Source organism: Salmo salar, chromosome ssa23, assembly GCF_905237065.1.
Source record: "Salmo salar chromosome ssa23, Ssal_v3.1, whole genome shotgun sequence".
Taxonomy (NCBI): Eukaryota; Metazoa; Chordata; class Actinopteri; order Salmoniformes; family Salmonidae; genus Salmo; species Salmo salar.
Window position 1 is genome coordinate 1569885 of NC_059464.1, and position 24247 is coordinate 1594131.

The 24247-nt window shown below is 42.5% G+C and overlaps 1 protein-coding gene across 10 annotated transcripts in view; it reads right to left on the bottom strand.

Moving 5' to 3' along the window:
* The window catches only part of LOC106583929 (C-Jun-amino-terminal kinase-interacting protein 3), a 76926-nt gene that overhangs the window by 19152 nt on the left and 33527 nt on the right, over positions 1 to 24247 (bottom strand). For 5 of the 10 annotated variants that reach the window (XM_014168610.2, XM_014168606.2, XM_014168604.2 and 2 more), the window contains 12 exons: positions 21387 to 21444; positions 20697 to 20849; positions 20561 to 20624; positions 13614 to 13765; positions 13124 to 13180; positions 12505 to 12675; positions 11628 to 11787; positions 6880 to 6930; positions 5378 to 5464; positions 3938 to 4102; positions 3724 to 3798; positions 3509 to 3599 (listed from right to left, as the gene is read on the bottom strand). In XM_014168610.2, the coding sequence (XP_014024085.2) occupies positions 3509 to 3599; positions 3724 to 3798; positions 3938 to 4102; positions 5378 to 5464; positions 6880 to 6930; positions 11628 to 11787; positions 12505 to 12675; positions 13124 to 13180; positions 13614 to 13765; positions 20561 to 20624; positions 20697 to 20849; positions 21387 to 21444 (1284 nt within the window). The remainder of the gene's footprint in view (positions 1 to 3508; positions 3600 to 3723; positions 3799 to 3937; positions 4103 to 5377; positions 5465 to 6879; positions 6931 to 11627; positions 11788 to 12504; positions 12676 to 13123; positions 13181 to 13613; positions 13766 to 20560; positions 20625 to 20696; positions 20850 to 21386; positions 21445 to 24247) is intronic. The other 5 variants (XM_014168611.2, XM_014168608.2, XM_014168614.2 and 2 more) reach the window with 1 other exon arrangement.

Sequence of the window (24247 nt, forward strand, 5' to 3'; positions counted from 1 at the left end):
AATACCCCATAATGACATAGCAAAAAAAAGGTTTTTAGAAATACCTTATTTATGTAAGTATTCAGACCCTTTGCTATGAGATATGAAATTGAGCTCAGGTGAATCCTCTTTCCATTGATCATCCTTGAGAGGTTTTTACAACTTGATTGGAGTCCACCTGTGGAAAATTAAATTGATTGGACATGATTTGGATATAAGGTCCCACAGTTGACAGTGCATGTCAGAGCAAAAACAAAGCCATGAGGTCGAAGGAATTGTCCGTAGAGCTCCGAGACAGGATTGTGTAGAGGCACAGATCTGGGGAAGGGTACGAAAACATTTCTGCAGCATTGAAGGTCCCCAAGAGCACAGTGAACTCCATCAGTCTTAACTGGAAGAAGTTTGGAAGCACCAAAAAAAAGACTCTTCCTAGAGCTGGCCACCTGGCCAAACTGAGCAATCGAAGAAGGGCCTTGGTCAGGAAGGTGCCCAAGAACCGGATGGTCACTCTGACAGAGCTCCAGAGTTCCTCTGTGGAGATGGGAGAACCTTCTAGAAGGAAGGACTTTATGGTAGAGTAGCCAGACGGAAGACACTCCTATTGCCAACTACTTTAATTACTTTTTCATCGGCAAGATTTGCAAACTTAGGGATGACATGCCAGCAACAAACGCTGACAATACACATCCAGGTATATCGGACAAAATTATGAAAGACAAGAATTGTACTTTTGAATTCTGTAAAGTCCGTGTGGAAGAGGTGAAAAAAATATTGTTGTCGATCAACAATGACAAGCCACTGGGGTCTGACAATCTGGATGGAAAATTACTGAGGATAATAGCGGACGATATTGCCACATCTTCAACTTAAGCCTAATAGATAGTGTGTGCCCTCAAGCCTGGAGGGAAGTTAAAGTCCCAAGAATAGTAAAGCCCCCTTTACTGGCTCAATTAGCCGACCAATCAGCCTGTTACCAACCCTTAGTAAACTTCTGGAAAAAGTTGTGTTCGACCAGATACATTGCTATTTCACAGTAAACAAATTGACAACAGACTTTCAGCACACACATAGAGAAGGACACTCAATAAGCACAGCACTTACACAAATGACTGATGATTGGCTGAGAGAAATGTATGATAAAATGATTGCGGGGGCTGTCTTGTTAGACTTCAGTGCAGCTTTTGACATTATCGATCATAGTCTGCTGCTGGAAAAACTCATGTGTTACGGCTTTACACCCCCTGCTATAATGTGGATAAAGAGTTACTTGTCTAACAGAACACAGAGGTTGTCCTTTAATGGAAACCTCTCAAACATAATCCAGGTAGAAGCAGGAATTCCCCAGGGTAGCTGTTTTGTTCCCTTGCTTTTTTCAATCTTTACTAATGACATGCTACTTACTGGCTTTGAGTAAGGCCAGTGTGTCTATGCATGCGGATGACTCAACACTAAACACATCAGCTACTACAGCGACTGAAATGACTGCAACACTTAACAAATAGCTGCAGTTAGTTTTGGAATGGGTAGCAAGGAATAAGTTTGTCCTAAATATTTCCAAAACTAAAAGCATTGTATTTGGGACAAATCATTCACTAAACCCTAAACCTCAACTACATCTCGTAATTATTCATGTGGAAATTGAGCAAGTTGAGGCACTAAACTGCTTGGAGTAATCCTGGATTGTAAACTGCCATGATCAAAACATATTGATACAACAGTAGCTAAGATGGGGAGAAGTCTGTCCATAATAAAGCACTGCTCTGCATTCTTAACAACACTGTCAACAAGGCAGGTCCTACAGGCCCTGGTTTTGTCGCACCTGGACTACTGTTCAGTAGTGTGGTCAGGTGCCACAAAGAGGGACTTGAGAAAATGCAGTTGGCTCAGAACAGATCAGCACCGCTGGCCCTTAAAAATACACGGAGAGCTAACATTAATGACATGCATGTCAATCTCTCATGGCTCACAATTGGAAGAGAGGTGTTGACAAGCTGAAGGTACAGAGACACATGCATACACACACACGATAACATACGCACTATACACACACACGTACACACGGATTTTGTGTTGTAGATATGTGGTAGTGGAGAATGGGCCTGAGGGCACACACTTACTGTGTTTTGAATTCTGTAATAAATGTATTGTAACATTTTTTAAATTGTGTAACTGCCTTAATTTTGCTGAACCCCAGGAAGAGTAGCTGCTACCTTACTCCTCAGTAACAAATACTCCTCAGTAAAAGGCACATGACAGCCCCCTTGGAGTTTGCCAAAAGGCACTTGAAGAACTCTCAGACCATGAGAAACAAGATTCTCTGGTCTGATGAAACCAAGATTTAGCTCTTTGGCCTGACTGCCAAGAGTCACATCTGGAGGAAACCAGGCACCGCTCATCACCTGGCCAATACCATCCCTAAGGTAAAACATGGTGGTGGCAGCATCATGCTTTGGGGATGTTTTTCAGCGGTAGGGACTGGGAGACTAGTCAGGCTCGAAGGAAAGATGAACAGAGCAAAGTACAAAGAGATTCTTGATGAAAACCTGCTCCAGAGCGCTCAGGACTTCAGAGTGGAGAGAAGGTTCACCTTCCAACAGGACAACGACCCTAAGCACACAGCCAAGACAACGCAGGAGTGGCTTAGGAACAAGTCTCTGAATGTCCTTGAGTGGCCCAGCCAGTGCCCGGACTTGAACCCGATCGAACATCTCTGGAGAGACTTGAAAATAGCTGTGCAGCGACACTCCCCATCTAACCTGACAAAACTTGAAAGCATCTGCAGAGAAGAATGGGAGAAACTCCCCAAATACAGGTGTGCCAAGCTTGTAGTGTCATACCGAAGAAGACTCGAAGCTGTAATTGCTGCCAAAGGTGCTTCAACAAAGTACCAAGTAAAGGGTCTGAATACTTATGCAAATGTGATATTTCCGGGGGGGTTTTATACATTTGCAAAATTTTCTAAAAACCTGTTTCTGCTTTGTCATTATGGGGTATTGTGTGTAGATTGATGAGGGAAAAAAACTATTGAATCAATTTTAGAATAAAGCTGTAACATACTTTCCGAATGTTGCTTTGATCTGAATACTATGGTCATGTTATGGTAGTAGATTTGGTTCAGGTGGAGAGTGCTTCTATGGTCATGTTGCATTAATAGATAGGGTGTAGGATAGGTGGTCGGTAGTCATGTTATTATGGCAGTAGATTCCTTAGTGGTCAAGTTGTAGTAGATTTGGTCCAGATGGTGAGTGCTACTGTATGTGGTCATATTGTGGTAGTAGATCTGGTTGTGTTAATTTAGTAGTAGGGTGGTAAGTTGTCAAGTTGCGGTAGAGTTGGTCTAATAGGTGAGTACTATGGGTTTGTGTTATGGTTTGACCGCTAACCTGGCACACTGGAGATGCAGAGAACATGGGGTCTAGGTTTTCAGTAATTGTGTTTTGATAGTTGAGTACAATGGTCATGTTGCAGAGGATTTGATCCAGGTGAGGAATGCTACTTTATGTGGTCGTGTTATGGTTTGACTACTAACCTGGCACGCTGGAGATGCAGAGCACGTGGGCATTGCAGACGTTGAACTGGTCGACCAACGAGCCGGGCTGGTTGGCATCAATGATGACCACCTTGATGATGATAATGATAATGTTTTTTCATTATTTGACAAATTGTACGAATGGCAGCAACAAACTGAATTACAAGTACAACTTACAATGAAATGATTAGATACAAAAAAGTACTATTTAACACCTTGCTGGCCGAGTGTGTACTGGTCAGGATCCAGACTCTGCTACTCATAGTGTCTGTTTCATGGAGCTCCTTAGACTAGGGGAAGGAAAGGGGGAGGGACGGAAAAGGAGAGAGAGGTGGGGGTGAGAAAAGGAAGAAGGGAAAATAAGTATGTTTTCAAACTAAAACAAATAGCTTAATTAACTAACAAACCAACTAGATCAAGAGACAGTACCTTTCTCTTCTCTGGTGAGCTGTGGATGCTCTTGCCATCTCCTCCCTCTCCCTCCTCTATGGCTAGAGGATTCGTAACGCTGTTGCCAGGGCCAGCCTTAACTGTCATCACTTCCTGAGTGCACGTCTTCCATCCCGTCAGGTCCACGCCCGCCGCACACCACAACTACACAGAGTTTGTTTACACACATCGTTAACACCGCTCTCGAGCGGCTAGATGTTCTTTCCCATTCGGCCATCAGATTTGAAACCAATGTTCCTTATAGGACACATCACTGCACTCTACTACTCTGTAAACTGGTCATCTCTGTATACCCGCTGCAAAACCCACTGGTTGATACTTATAAAACCCTCTTAGGCCTCACTCCCCCCTATCTGAGATACCTTCTGCAGCCCTCATCCTCCACATACAACACCCGGTCTGCCAGTCACATTCTGTTAAAGGTCCCCAAAGCACACACATCCCTGGGTTGCTCGTCTTTTCAGTTCGCTGCAGCTAGCGACTGGAACGATCTGCAACAAACACTTAAACTGGACTGTTTTATCTCTATCTCTTCATTCAAAGACTCAATCACGGACACTCTTACTGACAGTTGTGGCTGCTTCGTGTGATGTATTGTTGTCTCTACCTGTCACGCCCTGACCTTAGACAGCCTTTTTTATTCTCTATTTTGTTAGGTCAGGGTGTGACTTGGGTGGGCATATCTATGTTACTATTTCTTTGTTGGCCTAGTATGGTTCCCAATCAGAGGCAGCTGTTTATCGTTGTCTCTGATTGGGGATCATACTTAGGCAGCCCTTTTTCCCACCTGTGATTGTGGGATCTTGTTTGTGTGTAGTTGCTTTCTGCACTGCATATAGCTTTACGTTCGTTTTTGTATTTTGTGTTTTTTTCCGGTGTCATTTTTAAATAAAAGTAAAATGTACGCCTACCACGCTGCACCTTGGTCTCATTCCAACAATGAGCGTGACACTACCTTCTTGCCCTTTGTGCTGTTGTCTGTGCCCAATAATGTTTGTACCATGTTTTGTGCTGTTACCATGTTGTGCTGCTGCCATGCTGTGTTGCTGTCTTGGGTCTCTCTTTATGTAGTGTTGTAGTGTCTCTCTTGTCGTGATGTGTGTTTTGTCAGATATTTTTATTGAATTTTTGAATCCCAGCCCCCGTCCCCACAGGAGGCCTTTTCCCTTTTGGTAGGCTGTCATTGTAAATACAAATGTGTTCTTAACTGACTTGCTTAGTTAAATAAAGGTAAAAAAAAACAAAAAACATTGGAGTAAAACAACTTTTTGGTTATGATGGGCTAAGTTCTTGAAGCTGTTATAAGTAATATTCTTCAATAATCAATGGGTATATATAATTAATTAACATGATGATTGATTGAACAGTGGTAAATATTGCAGATTGTGGCTTTAACCAAGTACATATTTGTTTGTTTACCTTCCTGTTGGGGTCCTTCTCCACTAGGGGGCGACAGTAGACAGGAACAGGGACATTCTTCATGCGGTTGTCCTCCTTCTCATTGGCCTGGGAGAAGACGGACAGACAAAGCCTCCAATCACAAAACTGCTCCAAGACCTCCAATAGAAGATACTACTACAACTAAATTCAATGAAACCGTCATTGCTGTTTTCATATTGCCGTATAACCACACTTTCGACATATCTGATGTGTCAAGGGTAAGAGCTTTGAGATTGGAGGAAAGTTGATATAGCAGAATGACAGTGTCAGCAGGTTGTGGGGTGTCTGTTAACATGACTGAGGGACAGGGGCATTGTGTCAATAGCTTGTCAGATTGTGTGGCATCTGTTGATGTGTGTTGGGTTAGAGGTAAGTGTTGTGTGTATTGTGGGGACAGAGCGTTTGGGTTTTAGGTAGATGTTGTATCAGTAGGTTGAGTGGCGTCTGTTCACATGCATGAGGGACAGGGTCATTCAGTCAGTTAGCCGTGTCAGTCCATGTGGTGTCTTTTGATGTGTGTCTTGGGGACAAGGCTTAGGGGCTGAAAGACGCACTCCAGCTATTTTTGTCATGTCGTGTGTGTAGGCGGCTGGGAAGTCTGGCGCAGGAGAATCGAACTTGGTATAAATGGAGTAGTTTAATAACGTAAAACAAACTCCAAAACCAAAGTACATAATAAATAAAAGTGGGTACAAGAACCCGTCGCGCACCAATACATAAATCACGAGCATAAAAAAAATAAAATAATCTCTGACAAGGAAATGAGGGGAAACAGAGGGTTAAATACACAACATGTAATGAATGGGATTAAAACCAGGTGTGTAGGAAGACAAGACAAAACCAATGGAAAATGAAAAATGGATCAATGATGGCTAGAAGACCGGTGACGTCGACCGCCGAGCACCGCCCGAACAAGGAGAGGCATCGACTCTCTCTTCACACAGACACATGAAAGTACTAACAATCCTATTCTGTTGTCTCTAAGATGTGAGTACTAATATAGGATTACATTCCAATTTAAGAGTAATGTGATTAACATAATGTTGTAATTCTACGACACAAGGCTCCCTTGTAAGAGAGATCGAAATCTCAATGGGACTCCTGCTAGAAAATAAAGGTGAAATAAAAATAGAAAACAAGAGGAAAGCCCCCTGTGCCTTGACACAATCCTATCTTGGGAGCTCTATGGACAATTCCTTTCACCTCTTGCTTAGTTTTTTTTATTTTTATAAATTTGCTAAAATGTGTCAATATGGGGTATTGTGTGTAGATTGATGAAGAAAAATATTTGTTTAATCCATTTTAGAATAAGGCTGTAACGTAACAAAATGTAGAAAAAGTGAAGGGGTCTGAATGCTTTCCGAATGCACTGTAGGTGTTGTGTCAGACTGTGGTGTCTTAATGCGTCTTGTGACAGGTCTTTGGGGTAACTAAGAGCGGCTCATGCTAGGTTAGGGAGGGACTCTGTGGGTGTCACTTACCTGTTGTTTCTTCAGCGGGCCTTCCAGTGCACTGTCCAGCTGAGCACCAGTCTATGAGAGAAACAGTTATATATGCTGTATTTTCACTGCTACATGGATGGCATTTTTATTTATATCTATTTGTATTTATTTAGGGGGTAGATCAGCTTTAATATTGCAGATAGATTGTACCTTCCATCAATGTAATTGTCTGCATCATTTCCAATTCCTGTCACGTCTACTCCCGCCCCTCCTCTCTGGCGCTCATTGTCGACAGTTTATTCATTATTACGCACACGTGCCACCATAGTTACGCGCACCTGCGCCTCATGAGACTCACCTGGACCTCATCACCTTCCTCATTACCTCCCCTATATCAGTCACTCTATTAGGTTCTTTCCCCAGGCGTTATTGTTTATGTGTTTCATGTCTGTACGCTACTCATGTTTCTTGTTTTGTTCCATGTTCGTTTATTTATTAAATTCACTCCCTGTACTTGCTTCCCGATTATTAGCGTACACGTTACAGAATAACGCCTTACCAAAGGGAAGCAACAGGGATTTTTTTTTTGATTTTTTACTGGTGACGTCGGATCCAAGGGGGGCTGCCGAATCTACCGGGGATGCCTCAGCTAGCTCATCAGGCTTCCATGCCTCAGCTGACTCGAAAGGTTCTCAAGCCTCGCTTGGCTCGTTAGGCTTCTATTGCCGAAGCTACCGGGGATGCCTCAGCCGGCTCGTCGGGCTCCCATGCCTCAGCCGGCTCGTCGGGCTCCCATGCCTCAGCCGGCTCGTCGGGCTCCCATGCCTCAGCCGGCTCGTCAGGTTTCCATGGTACATGCGCCTCAGCAGAAACGACCGGCCCACTCCTGGTCCTCGGGACCGTCCCTCTGGTCGGCGTCCTGCTGCTGGAGCCACACATCAGGGAGGGGGTAGTTTCACGTCTACTCCCGCTCCTCCTCTCTGGCACTCGTTGTCGCCAGTTTATTCATTAATATGCACACCTGCCACCATCGTTACGCGCACCTGCACCTCATGAGACTCACCCAGACTCCATCACCTTCCTGATTACCTCCCCTATATCTGTCACTACATTTCCTTCTTTCCCCAGGCGTTATTGTTTCTGTTTATACATTTCATGTCTGTGCGCTACTCGTGTTTCTTTATTTATTGAATTCACTCCCTGTACATGCTTCTCGACTATTAGCGTACACGTTACAATCCCACATATATTTTTGTAAATATGATATTTCAAAAACAAATGATCCTTTTATTTCCCCTAAACCTACCACCCCTCCCCTAATTGGAGAAAACTAATAGACAACAAGACGTGTATGCACTCACTACTGTAAGTTGCTCTGGATAGGAGCGTTTACTAATATGGAAATGGAATGAATAGACCATTTCAGTTTTCACATTGAAATAAGTTGCATTTGTATTCAGACCCCTTGACTTTTTCCACATTGTTATGTTACAGCCTTATTCTAAAATGGATCCAATTTTTATTTTTTTCTTCATTCATCATCTACACACAATACCCCATAATGACAAAGCAAAAACAGTTTTTAAAAATTTTTTTTTGGCAAAGGTATAAAAAAACGGAAGTATATACATAAGTATTCAGACACTTTACTCAGTACTTTGCTGAAGCACCTTTGGCAGCGATTACAGCCTAAAGTCTTCTTGGTTATGACGAAACAAGATAGGCACACTTGTATTTGGAAAGTTTTTCCCATTCTTCTATGCGGATCAGGTTGGATGCACAGCTATTTTCAGGTCTCTCCAGAGATGTTCGATCGGGTTCAAGTCCGGGCTCTGGCTGGGCCACTCAAGGACATTCAGAGACTTGTTCCAAAGCCACCCCTGCTTGTCTTGGCTGTATGCTTAGGGTTGTTGTCCTTTTGGAAGGTGAACCTTCCCCCCAGTCTGAGGTCCTGAGCGCTCTGGAGCAGGTTTTCATCAAGCAACTCTCTGTACTTTGCTCCGTTCATCTTTGCCTCGATCCTGACTAGTCTCCCGGTCCCTGCTGCTGAAAAACATCCACACAGCATGATGCTGCAACCACCATGCTTCACCGTAGGGATGGTATTGGCCAGGTGATGAGCGGTGCATGGTTTCCTCCAGTTCAATCAGTTCATCAGACCAGAGAATATTGTTTCTCATAGTCTGAGAGTCCTTTAGGTGCCTTTTGGAAAACTCCAAGCTGGCTGTCATGTGCCTTTTACTGAGGAGTGGCTTCTGTCTGGCCACTTTACCATTAAGGCCTGATTGGTGGAGAGCTGCAGAGATGGTTGTCCTTCTGAAAGGTTCTCCCATCTCCACAGAGGAACAGTGGAGCTCTGTCAGAGTGACCATCGGGTTCTTGGTCACCTCCCTGACCAAGGCCCTTCCTCCCCCGATTGCTCAGTTTGGCCAGGCGGCCAGCTCTAGGAAGACTCTTGGTGGTTCCAAACTTCTTCCATTTATGAATGAGCGCTCTGGAGCCCTGCAATGCTACAGAAACGTTTTGGTACCCTTCCATAGATCTGTGCCTCAACACAATCCTGATCAATGGAAACAGGATGCATCCGAGCTCAATTTAGAGGCTCATAGCAAAGGGCCTGCATACTTATGTACAGTTGAAGTCAGAAGTTTACATACACTTAGGTTGGAGTCATTAAAACTCGTTTTTCAACCACTCCACAAATTTCTTGTTAACTATAGTTTTGGCAAGTCGGTTAAGGACATCTACTTTGTGCATGACACAACACATTTTCCCAACAATTGTTTACAGACATATTATTGCACTTATTCACTGTATCACAATTCCAGTGGGTCAGAAGTTTACATACACCAAGTTGACTGTGCCTTTAAACAGTTTGGAAAATTCCAGAAAATGATGTCATGGCTTTAGAAGCTTCTGATAGGCTAATTGACATCATTTGAGTCAATTGGAGTTGTAAATTGGAGTTGTACCTGTGGATGTATTTCAAGACCTACCTTCAAACTCCGTGCATCTTTGTTTGACATCATGGGAAAATCTAAAAAAATCAGCCAAGACCTCGGGAAAAAAATTGTAGACCTCCACAAGTCTGGTTCATCCTTGGGAGCAACTTCCAAATGCCTGAAGGTACCACGTGCATCTGTAACAATAGTACGCAAGTATAAACACCGTGGGACCACGCAGCCGTCATACTGAGCTGTCATACTGCTCAGGAAGGAGACACGTTCTGTCTCCTAGAGATGAATGTACTTGGTAGCGAAAAGTGCAAATAAATCCCAGAACAGCAGCAAAAGACCTTGTGAAGATGCTGGAGGAAACAGGTACAAAATGATCTATATCCACAGTAAAACGAGTCCTATATCGACACAACCTGAAAGGCCGCTCAGCAAGGAAGAAGCCACTGCTCAAAAACCGCCATAAAAAAGCCAGACTACGGTTTGCAACTGCACATGGGGACAAAGATCGTACTTTTTGGAGAAATGTCCTCTGGTCTGATGAAACAAAAATAGAACTGTTTGGCCATAATGACCATCGTTATGTTTGGAGGAAAAAGGGGGAGGCTTGCAAGCCGAAGAACACCATCCCAACCGTGAAGCGCGGGGGTGGCAGCATCATGTTGTGGGGGTGCTTGGCTGCAGGAGGGACTGGTGCACTTCAGAAAATAGATGGTTACATGAGGATGGAAAATTATGTGGATATATTGAAGCAACATCTCAAGACATCAGTCAGGAAGTTAAAGCTTGGTCGCAAATGGGTCTTCCAAATGAACAATGACCCCAAGCATACTTCCAAAGTTGTGGCAAAATGACTTAAGGACAACAAAGTCAAGGTATTGGAGTGGCCATCACAAAGCGCTAACCTCAACCGTATAGAACATTTGTGGGCAGAACTGAAAAAGCATGTGCGAGCAAGGAGGCCTACAAACCTGACTCCAGCTCTGTCAGGAGGAATGGGCCAAAATTAACTGAAGTTATTGTGGGAAGCTTGTGGAAGGCTACCCAAAACATTTGACCCAAGTTAAACAATTTAAAGGCAATGCTACCAAATACTAATTGAGTGGATGTAAACTTCTGACCCACTGGGAATGTGATGAAAGAAATAAAAGCTGAAATAAATCACTCTACTATTATTCTGACATTTCACATTCTTAAAATAAAGTGGTGATCCTAACTGACCTAAGACAGGGATTTTTTTACTAGAATTAAATGTCAGGAATTGTGAAAAACTGAGTTTAAATTTATTCGGCTAAGGTGTAATGTAAACCTCCGTCTTCAACTGTAGATTGAGGGGAAAAAATAATTTTATCCATTTTAGAATAAGGCTGTAACATAAAATGTGGAAAAAGTGAAGGGGTCTGAATACTTTTCGAATGCACTGTATACATTCTATATACATTTTACGGACAAAATGTATTTTACCAATAGTTATTTATTTGTTTTTCATCCCATCCTTCAGCTACCCTCAACCCCTCCCATCTATCTCTGAAGACCATCCAGTTTGATTTCTATTCACCATATATTTTTAACTGTGCTGTTTCACAAAATTTCAGAACCTACAGTATTATACTTTTTACGGACACGATATATTTTATTGTATTTGCCATATATTTTTGAACTGTGCTGTGATGTTTCACAAAAGTTCTGAACCTTTCTATTCTCATAGTTTCTACAGATCTGCAGAGCTGGGATGGCATGGATGGCATTTTACTTGGATGCTGAATGCTTGCTATACACTCAGATTGGTGGGCAAGCGCCCGGACAGACGGACAGGTGGATGAGAGACGGTACCTGTTTGAAGCGTGGTGGTACGCTCCAGCCGCAGGCCTGCATAATGCCGTCATCGCGGCGCATGTGCTCTCGGACCTGCCGGTACTGTTCCCGGCGCTGCTCGCGACGAGCTGACAGCGCAGAGTCGCTAAGGAGAGACGCAACACCATTACTGGCCAGTCTAGAACAGAGGGTGGATTGAAAGAAAGGCGTAGAAAGAGAGAGGCAGAGAGAGAAGCGAAGCGTTAGCAAGCGCAGCCAGGCTGCTGCAAAGAAAGAGAAGCTACAGCGGCATTGTGTGTTTTTAAGCAGTTAAGCTACAACCAGCTCAACAGCCATGAGAAAATGAATGGAAAACAAAAGAACAGGAGTAGAGCGCAAAATAAGAAGCAATCACAATATGTGATCTGCACTTAACACTAATCATTAACAATGCACAAAGCAGTAATATGAACTAGCAACCATACTTACATCCTTTTGCACTTTAACATGAAGGCACATGCAAGAACACTACTAACTGATTCAAAATATGTTAGTTTTCCTGCTTATTATCATTTCACTCACAAATATGAGGGAAAAAATGACATTACACATACTGTAGGATTACACTTACGACAGTGCAACCCCAACCTCTCCCCTATACATGCATAAACAACTAACTCTACAATGTTTAGAGGGTGGACGAGGGAGGGATGGAGAGAGGAAGGGATAGAGGGACGGAGAGATAAGAGGGATGGACGGAGGGAGAAGGATGGACGAAGGGAGAGGGATGGGAAGGAGGGAGGGAGGGAGGGACAGAGATGGAGGACGATCAGAGAGATAGAGGGATGAAGGTATGGACGGAGACAGAGTGAGGGAAGAATGTAAATAAAAAGGTTGGTGTGTGTTTTTCTCTCACTCTTCTGGGAAAAACTCCAGGGTTCGGTTTGAGGTGGAGATCTGACACATGGTGTGGTTGCGTCTCTGGGGGAAGCCTGCAGGGGACGGGGACTTGTAGTGGATGTTGACGCTGTAGTACGGACGCTTGACTGGCGGAGGACTGGCCGAGGAACTGAACAGACGGGCGAAACTGGAAGGAGAGAAGGGAGAGGGAGAGAGAGAGAGATGTACAGTCAGAAAGTTTAGTAACAATTTTATTAACTGTACACTACAAAGCATACAGTACACAGCCTTAAGGTGTCCGCATGCTTCCCAGCCGAAGAGTTTGTGCATATATTTTGACAACATTGTGACGTTTTTGTTTGTTTTGGACTTCGGGTAAGGGTTTTTCTAAGATCTCCTCTGCAAAAACGTCAAAATAAATGCCGCATTTCTTGATTTATCTTAGATTAATTCTGACTATTTTGAGTCATCTCAAAATTGACAAACAGTACTATTGCTGCTTTTTTCTCGTTTTTCAAGCGAACATCTTTTAAGGGAGTAAGCGAGCACACTCATTCGGTTCCAGCCAAACTAGGTGCTAGCAGAACTGAAGCATGATGACACCTTTATGCTACATGGCACTTATAACAACTCACAACTGCCAGATGGTGGATTTCTTCTTCTCCTGCATCTGAGGACTCTCCCTGGATGCCCTGAGGAGACAGAGATTTTGATTTTAATTTGATTTTAACTTATTTGGATCTCTTTTAGTCCTCATTTGGACTAATCTTCCAAAAGTCCTTAAATAGAGAGAGGCATGTTTCTGCAGGAATAAAGCATGGGAGCAGCATATACCTAGCCTGGTCGCAGATCTGTTTGTCTTGCCAACTTCTATGGTCATTGCCATGCTAAACATAGGAGATAAGGCCTGCCTCTCCTGATCATCTCTGTCCACCAGACGGCCTACAGCATCTCCATCAGCCTCTCCTTGTACTGGTTCCTCTCCCCTTCACCCCTCCCTCCCCCCACTCCTCTCATCACCTGATCATCTCTGTCCACCGAACAGCTCTCTCCTTGTACTGCTTTCTCTCTCCTCACCCCTCACTCCTCCCCCCTCCACCTTCACTCCTCCCCCCTCTTCCCCACCTGATCATCTCTGTCCACCGGACGGCCTCCTGTAGTTCCATTAGTCTCTCCTTGTACTGGTTCCTCTCCATCAGGACCCTGGCCATCTCCACCCGTGTGAAACGCCGACGCTGCGTCATGGTCACATCCCCATCCACCATCGGAGACGAGTACTGAGAAAGAAAAGGAGGAGGCGAGAAGGGAGGAGAGAGGGCAGGGGAGAGAGGGGAGGAGGAGAGAAGAGAGGAAGAGAAAGGGAAGGATGAGAAGGGAAGAAGAGAGAAGGGGGAAGAGAGAGGGCACAAGTTGCATTCATACTGTCGTGCCTGCCGACCCCAAACTGTTGTTTGCTGGCTATCAGATATTTTATTTTTCACAACATTTTCAGAAGGCTAAAAGCAAACTATTCACTGCCAAAACGAGAGGCATAGTTAGCTCAACATGCCTCTAGATCAGCGTTTCCCAAAATAGGGTCACCTGATGTCTTTTGAACGACTTAAACAAAAAAATATTTTGACCCCATCACTTAAAGAAAAGACTCTAAGGAACACACAGTGCATTCAGAAAGTATTCAGACCCCTTACCTTTTCCCAAATGCTGTTATGTATAGCCTTATTCTAAATTTGATTAAGTTATTTTTTTCCTTCATCAACCAACACACAATACCCCATAATGACAAAGTGAAAACAGGATTTTACATTTTTTTTGCAAATGTATTACAAATAAAAAACTGAAATAACTTACTAACATAAGTATTCAGATCCTTTGATATGAAACTAAATTGAGCTTAGGTGCATCCTCTTTCCATTGATAATCCTTGACATGTTTCTTCAACTCGATTGGAGTCCACCTGTGGTACATTCAATTGATTGGACATGATTTGGAATGGCACACACCAGTCTATATAAGATCCCACAGTTGACAGTGCATGTCAGAGCAAAAACTAAGCCATGAGGTTGAAGGAATTGTCCATAGAGCTCCAAGACAGGATTGTGTTGAGGCACAGATCTGGGGAAGGGTACCAAAACATTTCTGCAGTATTGAAGGTCCCCAAGAAAACAGTGGCCTACATCATTCATAAATGGAAGAAGTTTGGAACCACCAAGACTCTTCCTAGAGCTCGCCACCTGGCCAAAACTGAGCAATCGCAGAAGAAAGGCCTTGGTCAGGGAGGTGACCAAGAACCCGGTGGTCACTCTGACAGAGCTCCAGAGTTCCTCTGTGGTGATGAGAGAACCTTCCAGAAGGACAAATATCACTGCAGTACTCCGCCAATCAGGCCTTTATGGTAAAGTGGCCAGACAGAAGCCAATCCTCAGTAAAAGGCATATGACAGCCAGCTTGGAGTTTGCCAAAATGTACCTAAAGGACTCTCAGATCATGACAAACAAGATTCTCTGGTCTGATGAAACCAAGATTGAACTCTTTGTCCTGAATGCCAAGAGTCACATCTAGAGGAAACCATGCACCGCTTATCCCCTGGCCAATACCCTCCCTACGGTGAAGCATTGTTGTTGGCAGCATCATGCTGTAGGGATATTTTTCAATGGCAGGGACTGGGAGATTAGTCAGGATCGAGGGAAAGATGAACAGAGAAAAGTACAGAGAGATCCTTGATGAAAACCTGCTCCAGAGCGCTCAGGCAGGTAGCCTAGTGGTTTGAGCATTGGGCCAGTAACCGAAAGGTTGCTAGATTGAATCCTTGAGCTGACAAGGTAAAAATCTTTCATTCTGCCCCTGATAAAAAATAAAAAGGACCTCAGACTCACCTTCCAACAGGACAACGACCCTAAACACACAGCCAAGACAACACAGGAGTGGCTTCAGGACAAGTCTCTAAATGTCCTTGAGTGGCCCAGCCAGAGCCCGGACTTGAACTTGATTGAACATTTCTGGAGACCTAAAAATAGCTGTGCAGTGACGCTCCCCATCCAACCTGACAGAGCTTGAGAAGTTCTGCAGAGAATGGGAGAAACTCCCCAAATACAGGTCTGCTAAGCTTATAGCAATTTTACCTAAGAAGGCTTTAATTGCTGCCAAAGATGCTTCAACAAAGTACTGAGTAAAGGATCTGAATACTTATGTAAATGTGATATAATTTTTATTGTATTTTTATGCATTTGCAAAATATTCTAAAAACCTGTTTTTACTTTGTCATTATGGGGTATTTATTGTGTGTAGATTGATGAGGGAAAAAAACTGTTGAATCCATTTTAGAATAAGGCTGAAACAAGTAGGGCTGTTACGGTGACCGTATTACCGCCACACTGGCAGTCACGAGTTATGATGGCAGTCAAATTCCATGTGACAGTATAGTCACGGTAATTAGGCTTCTCCAAGCTCTGATGCTGCTGATGGTCATTGGTAGACTACCAAATTTGCTAACTGCCTGGTACTCTGCACTTCATTGTCTTTCTAATTTCGCTGACATCAATGAAAATGTGTTCGAAAATCGAATCAAACACTTCATGAGAGCCCATGAGCTCACAACATTTCTATAGGCTATGCAATGAGAGAAAACAGAGTGATGGTTTCTATTAAAAAGAGGCGGATCCTAACAGCTTTCTATAGGCTAGGCCTGCTATATTTATTTCTCAACCTTCCTAATATTACGCACATTGCTTCACTTTAAAACAGGAATATAGTCTACCTGGCTGGCATGAAAATGAACCACGCAAAAAGCATCCTCCATTCGCTATTTATGTGCATAGATTACATGCATTTTTCTCCCGCTGCCCCTGTTTCGAGACAGGTGCATGATAATGGTTAATTCTAAATCAAAACAAATTTCGCACATATATTATTTAGTATATATAAAGACAAGATTAAATCAAGAATAGTGTGATGGGTGACAATATTACCTCATTTGTGAATGATATATTATCACTTTTGAATGATGCCCAGCTGAAAGCAAACAGCACATGCTTTTTTTGGGCGACTTTTTCAAATCATATTCGCACACCTCATGTAGCCTAGCCCATAGGCCTATCTGTTTTGATAAGGTTTGTATCACAACAGTGGCCAAATAACTTCTTAAAATGAAGCAGATTAATATGCTTTACAATGGGTGTGGAGCCTAACTGGCATACATACGCAGCACGTGAGTTTCAAGTTTGCGGAGGATAATTTTCACCATAAAAATGCACCTTTATAATAAAAGCATTACATGCATAATCGCATTTGTGGTCACTTTTGAGAATGGTGTTTTCCTGCTAATGGAACATTCGCGCTTATAGCCTACTTCCGTGTGCACATTGCTGCGCTTATAATGTGAAGAAATAGCCTAATAGTTCATCAACAATTTTAAGCTAAATGTTCTCATCTGTGGTTGTATTCATTTGGGATCTATTGCTTCCCACAACTGTCCCGGACTACGTTTGGAATATTTATTTCTCACACAGAATAAGTCAATTGACATAGGCTAGTGCTTTTACTAATCATTATGCCTACTCAAATTGTTGGCTGACGAAAAGTAAATGTGGACAGTTCTCCCAATATCTTCAATACGCGCCTCGGAATTGGATAAGGACGTGCGCAGTTGCGTCCCCGATGTGTCTGTTCTCACTTGTAGCCTGTGAGAAAGACATGATCACGTGACAGTGCCATGTGAGTGAGAGGTGCTTCGGCATGCAGGGTGGAGAAGGGAATTATAATTTTCAGCCCAAGGGCATAACAGCCACAAAAGGCATGGATTCTTTAAAGGGGATTATGGCCAGACAAAGGGGATGCAGCCGGGTAGTTCCGGGGCATTATCAAGTGTTTGTGAAATTGTGAATGAGTGACTGATGAAGTGTGTACAGCCTGCACAAAAAACTAAGCAGAGCTCAGGACTTTCCAGCGACTATTTTCAAATCATCAGAGTTGCATCATGCAGCCTTAGGATGTATTAAAAATCAAAACCTATAGCCCAACATTTCTATCACAACTAAAGTTACATAAATAACTCTAAATTAAGCATATAGGAGTACCTTTTTCTTTGTAAACCGCTCAACACAGAATCGGGAGTGCGCACTCCCTCAAACCGCTTGGAGAAAATATTCTGTCTATTTTATTCAGCTATGTTCAATTGTATTCTTCATACTATAAAATAATATAAATAATGCTATATAATTTGCTAAGCAAATCTTGTCTGTTAAAAATTAACTAGTGTAGCCCACAGCCATATGGCATAGCCAGATCAGGGCCTAACATAAGGAAAATGCAGAGTATGCTACTCTGTTCTTCTGAAACAGACAACATTTTCTTAACATCATGTTTCTTTAGACCCGTCTAAAATAAATAATGGATTTATTGTGATGGTGTATATTACATGTTCCAAAGGTCTGCATCAGTGACTTGTATGCCATGCGTGGAAAAAGGAGATGCTAAATGTGTTTATGTTAATTAACAGTCAATTAACGTGAGACCGGCAGTTATTTGCCTGACAATCACTGGCTGACAAATTGTCATGACCGCCACACCCCTAAATGTAACAAAATGTGGAAAAAGTGAAGGTGTCTGAATACTTCCCGAATGCACTGTATGTGTCTTCTGTTTCCCTCTACAATGCTCAGAAGCCACATAGGACCCATCAGAACATAGTGGATAAGACCAGGCACTAAATCAGACTGGGGGGAAAAAGAACAATCAAGATCATACAAAATTGTAGCCTGATGATCTTCTGAACTTCTCAATACCTTTCTGATGCATTTCAGTCACTTCAAACCATACTTCCTTCAGATTGAAATACTGTCAAAAGTATAAATCAGACTGATTTGTAATAGACTGTCATAACCCCAATTAAAAAAGTAAACTGACTGTTAATTACATCACTTTGTTTACATGGTGCGGTTGCACATTTTTTTTTTATATCAAAATGGGGTCGTGGGCCAAAAAAGTTTGGGAACCCCTGCCCTAGCCAATTTTAGTTGAGTAGGTATGTGAAATGCGGTTGTGAATTGCATATGAGCTCAATTAGGATTGAGGGCTCCTGCAAAGACATTTCTGTCAAACTAGCAAGGTCAGCTCTACGGAGAAAGCTGGCACAAGAATCTCAATAGTACTTGGCAGGTGGCATTCTCCCAGGATTAACCCATATACAATAAATCTACCAACTACAGTAATTCGATATTTGAAAAAGACTAAAAAAACACTTTTGTACTTGCCTTTCTTGCACTTTTTCTGTCTGTAAAATTAATTATGCAATAAAAGGCGCCTTTAAGCTCAAATATTGATATATAGTGAACAAAAATGTAAACGCAACATGTAAAGCTTATTTCTCTCAAGTTCTATGCAAAAATGTGGTTATATGTTAGTGAGCATTTCTCCTTTGCCAAAAGAATCCATCCAACTGACAGGTGTGGCATATCAAGAAGCTGATTAAACAGCATGATCATTACACAGGTGCACCTTGTACTGAGGACTGGGGACAATAAAAGGCCAATCTAAAATGTGCAGTTATGTCACACAACACAATGCCACAGATGTCTCAAGTTTTGAGGGAGCGTGCAATTGGCATGCTGACTGCAGGAATGTCCACTAGAGCTGTTGCCAGAGGATTGAATGTTCATTTCTCTATCATAAACTGCCTCCAAAGTTGTTTGCTGATGTCAATGTTGTGAACAGAGTGCCCCATGGTGGCAGTGGGGTTATGGTATGGGCAGGCATAAGCTATGGACAATGAACACAATTGCATTTTATCGATGGCAATTTTAATGCAGAGATACCGTTCCGAGATCCTGAGTCCCATTGTCATGCCATTCATCCGCCGACATCACCTCATGTTTCAGCATGAGAATGCATGTCGCAAGGATCTGTACACAATTTCTGGAAGCTGAAAATGTCCCAGTTCTTCCATGGCCTGCATACTCACCAGACGTGTCACGCATTTAGCATGTTTGGGACAGCGTGTTCCAGTTCCCGTCAATATCCAGTCACTTCACAAAGCCATTGAAGAGGAGTGGAAGAACATTCCACAAGCCACAATCAACAGCCTGATCAACTCTATGTGAAGAAGATGTGCCACGCTGCATGAGGCAAATGGTGGTCACACCAGATTCTGACTGGTTATTTGATCCACACCCTACTTTTTTTTAAGGTATCTGTGACCAACATTTGCATATCTGTATTCCCAGTCATGTGAAATCCATAGATTAGGGCCTAATACATTTATTTCAATTGACTGATATCCTTATATGAACTGTAACTCAGTAAAATCTTTGAAATTGTTGCATGTTGCGTTTATATTTGTTCAGTATATTAACCATCATATCAAAGTAAACTTGGAGTCAAGCGGTGATGTGTTGTGTGGTCCCTCCCACCACGACTTGGGAAAGCATGCAGTTTATTAGGATACAAATGAAATAAGTTAAGAACTTCAGAGTGGTGAAAGTCCACAGTGATGAGCTTAATGCTCCTTTCCAATAAATATCTTATTCTGTCTTATTCTGGTGACATGATGATCGATGCTTGGCTGCTGTTTGACAAGTAAAAATAATCTCACTCTTTTGTCCATAATAATCTCATCATGTAATAGGCTATTCCCGAACTGTATCTGTGAGGTATTGGCTAGAACGCATATGCCAAGACCAGAGTGGGCACATTCGCTATATAACAAAACATGTTTTGTGACAAAACCATCAGTAGAGTTGAAAATGCGATGGAAACCCATTTATATTGTATTTTTATTCGGTACATAGAAATTTAACAGCAAAAGTTTTTTTATGTGCACTAAATCACCAAGCGCAGCCTTTTATCAGCAACAAGTCAATTTGATGGAAACAAATCTCCGATGGAAATACATTTTAGAATATTTGCATGAAAATCTGTTGTCAATTAGATGGAAACCTAGCTTATGACTCTATTAATGTGATATGTGGTTGTTGTATCTAGTTACTAACGCACTAACTGTAAGTCGCTCTGGATAAGAGTGTCTGCTAGATGACTAAATGTAAATGTAAAATGTTAATTTTTTTGTTTGTTTGACTCACATCTTCTCCTCCTTCATCCTTGGAGTCCTGAGATGCTCCCAGAGTCAGAGCCTCTGCTCTCAACCTGAGGAGGCAAAGAGTCACAAGTCACACACACTATGCCCGCCCGCACGCACACCCTCCCACAACCCCTCACCTCTTCAGCTCTTCTTCCAGTTCTTTAACCTTTGTGTCTATTTTGTTCTTGACGCTCCTAAGGGCCTCCAGTTCCTCTCTCAACACCTCATGCTCCCCAGAGAGCTCGTCCACTTTGGCTATCAGGTCGTTCTTCACAATGTTCAGAGCATTTCTGCATGGGGAGAAATGGGAATCAATAATTGTACTGCTTTACTCAATAATCCTTAAACAAAAGTCTTCAGGTGCCAACCGAAAGGCATTTCAACTGGAAAAGGAAAACCTGTTGTGGGGGAGGTCGGGGGGGCATGGTTTCCGGGTGAGGGAGGGAGGACACGGGGATGGGGACTGATGGGGGGTAATGGGTTGGGGTTATCTTGGATTCATTTCTTTGATTGTTTTTTTGTACCTGTTACCTGGCCTCAAAATAAAACTGACAAAACTAAATAAAAACACAATAAAAAAAACACTTTCTCTCCGTGTCTTACTATCACTCCACACACACACACACACACACACACACACACACACACACACACACACACACACACACACACACACACACACACGTGTGTGCTCTCTCTATTCATAAAAACAAATCACTTTTACTCAACCCTTGCAAAAGAACAGCCCCCCTAGTAAATCTATCTTGCACCAAACCATCTTTAATGTGCAGCAGCACAACAAACAAGTGTAAGTTTACAACACTTACTTGGTCTCCAGAAGATGTTTGTTCTCTGTCAGCAGATTCTCCACCTCCTTGCCCATCCCTGTGACATTAGTGTTAGCATTGATTAGCACTAACAACACTCTTTCTAGCCTGGTCCCAGATGTGTCTGAGAGCACAAACAGACCTAGGACCAGGCTACACTCATTCTATAGCTCTATAAACACTTCATGAACTCTCCAACTGTTAATTAACTATACATTTAGTTAACTTTTTTTCATAAACAGATTAATCGTCTTTGAATGTGAATTCTGGGGCTATTCATGGGTTAATTCTACTTCAGTAATGTATGAACGTTTGGAGGTTTTGGGGAGCATCATGGTGTTTAAATCAACTCCTGCAAGCTGAAATGAAACCAAGAAAAGACCAAAAGATTTCCCAAAACAAATACAGATACAATAATGATGTGTTTGCTGTGACATGCTCAAATAAAAGGGGAATGGATCTCTGAAATTAAGTCATTCAACTGAAGGTTTTTTCATCCGCTTTGTGACGCCCTGAATTTGTCTGAACCGTATCCGTGATTCCCCTTTAATTCCCTATTATATAGCCAGCATTATCTGCGCAAAAGTAGGTTATGACAGTTGCGCGAGAGAGGAAGTGTTCTACCCTCAGCTTGGAAGCTCGTTGAGACCCAGTTTGTTTTGTTTGTAGTACAAAGTGTGTACTGTAACCGTGTGGCAGGATCAACCAGTATTGGCTCTACTTAGGTCTATTGTTGGACTACCGATCTACGTTGGTCTCCGCTGTTTCTTCGTGGCCTTTCCCCGCTGGAGATCAGTTGGCGGATTGGATTGTCTGACTGACCGATTGACTACAACTTTTTGCATACGGTATTTAATTTGTTTTAGTGTGATGTATACCGTGATGATTTATGTGTTCAGTTCAGGGCCGGCCCTCCCATTAGGCAAGATTAGGCCGCCGCCTCTGGCGGCATTTTAACAATTGGCTGCCGCCCTCCAGCACCCCTGATCGGCTACTACACCGCCCACGGCACCCCAGCCACCAGCTCATAGCGTTGCTGCAATCCATTCCCGCTTCTCCCGAAGTTCACTCCCACTATCATTGGTAGCTATGGTGATGTGTGTGTTTATATGCGATTTTCCAATTGTGAAACATTAATAAAAATGTATCTGGCAATTAAATGATTGTATTTTTTTTTATGTTTGTGTGTGACGAAGACGATTAAGGCAGTAGCCTAACCTAGCCTGTTAACGTTAGCTACCTACTACTAGTGGATATAATTTGAGCTAAAAGTAATCTATAGAGATTTGAAACCATTTGCTACCATGTCTAAGAGACAAAAACTTTCAGGAAGCGGGATATGTTAGTGCAGCCTGGGCCACATCAGGATAAGGAGGGGAATTTCCCAAGAGATGAGGGGCAACGAAACTTTTCGGTGGCCCACGGGGAGAGAGTGAAGAGACCAAGGTTTTTGCTGCAAACTTTTTTCACACGAGTGCAAATCTGCGTTGGTCAGGGATGGAACCAGGGACTGGAAGAATCTGTGCCACCTCCTTAGCTCGCATGAGAAGTTGCATGACCACCTAGATAGTTCCCAAAGGTGGAAGGAGCTGGAGATCAGACTGGTGTCCAAGCAAACTCAGATGATTTGATTTCAGGACCATGGACAGCTTCGAGAGAAGACATCGCTGACTGCAATGCAGCACCACAGCAGAGGAAAGAGGCCACTCTAGGTGGAGACAAAATAAAATGTTTAAACTGATGTTAGACAATCAAATTCGGTATGTAAATAAACGAAATTCGTTAAGGGTGGGTCATTGACATAAATCTTATTTTGCACTGCTCCAGCGAAACAAGGCCCACAATGCATTTTTGACAGCAGTTGTTTCCAAAGCTCAAATTATATTACTGTTTTACAGTTCTACAGGAATATTTAAATATGTGTTAAATATGTTATCAGTGTTATTTGTATTGTAATTGTAACAATTATGGGGTTGTGCCATGTGTGTTAGTGATAACAGGTGGGATATTATTAATAAGTAACTTATTTTCCTACTATAGGTAGTAGGTTGCATAGTGATAGCAACATTGTAACTCTCCAATGCATGGGTTAAATATAATTGGAGCTTATTTCTTCATCGTCCAAAAAATAAGTGGTAAGCCTACCTGTTTGACAGACACAATTATCCTATCCATTGATGACGGTATATCCAAATACTCCAACACTGTCGCATGCACTGACTGATACAATACCTCCATGTCCGAGAAGGGCTTGGTGTGTTTGACTAAAACAAGGGCTCGAATTGAGTGATGGTATCACATACCATTTGTTAAAGAAGAGGGCAAAAATGACATCTATTGTTTGCTTTATATTTTGAAATAAATACATAAAACGTATCCAGATTATATCAAGAGTTCTATATCAATGCTTAACACCGTGACGCCTTATGGTAGAAACAAGCTCTAAAATGCCCGCGAAAGACGTGACTCCGATGCATATGAGGATATATTAATTCCCGTCTATGACAATCTGAAGCTAAACTGCAGCCTATAATATTCGAGGAGATAAAAAAAATGACTTTGCTATTCTGTCCCTATTAATTGAGCTTTTCTCTTTCTGAAAAGAGAAGATGTTTGTTTAAACTCAGGCAGCTTTTAAGGAAGCACTTCTGTTGTTGGGTTATACAACGGAGTAGTAGCCAGCAGTTGAAGCTTACAGTTTTCTGTGTCAGTAGAGCCTCTGTCTGGGTGGAAAGGTAACTTTTGAAAGTGCCATGCTTAGATTCATGACTAAGATGTAATTATTTTTGTCTCACCAAGGGCAGCAGAATGTCCAGGGCATTGGTGATTTTATCAATGTAATCAGATTGAAAATATTAGGC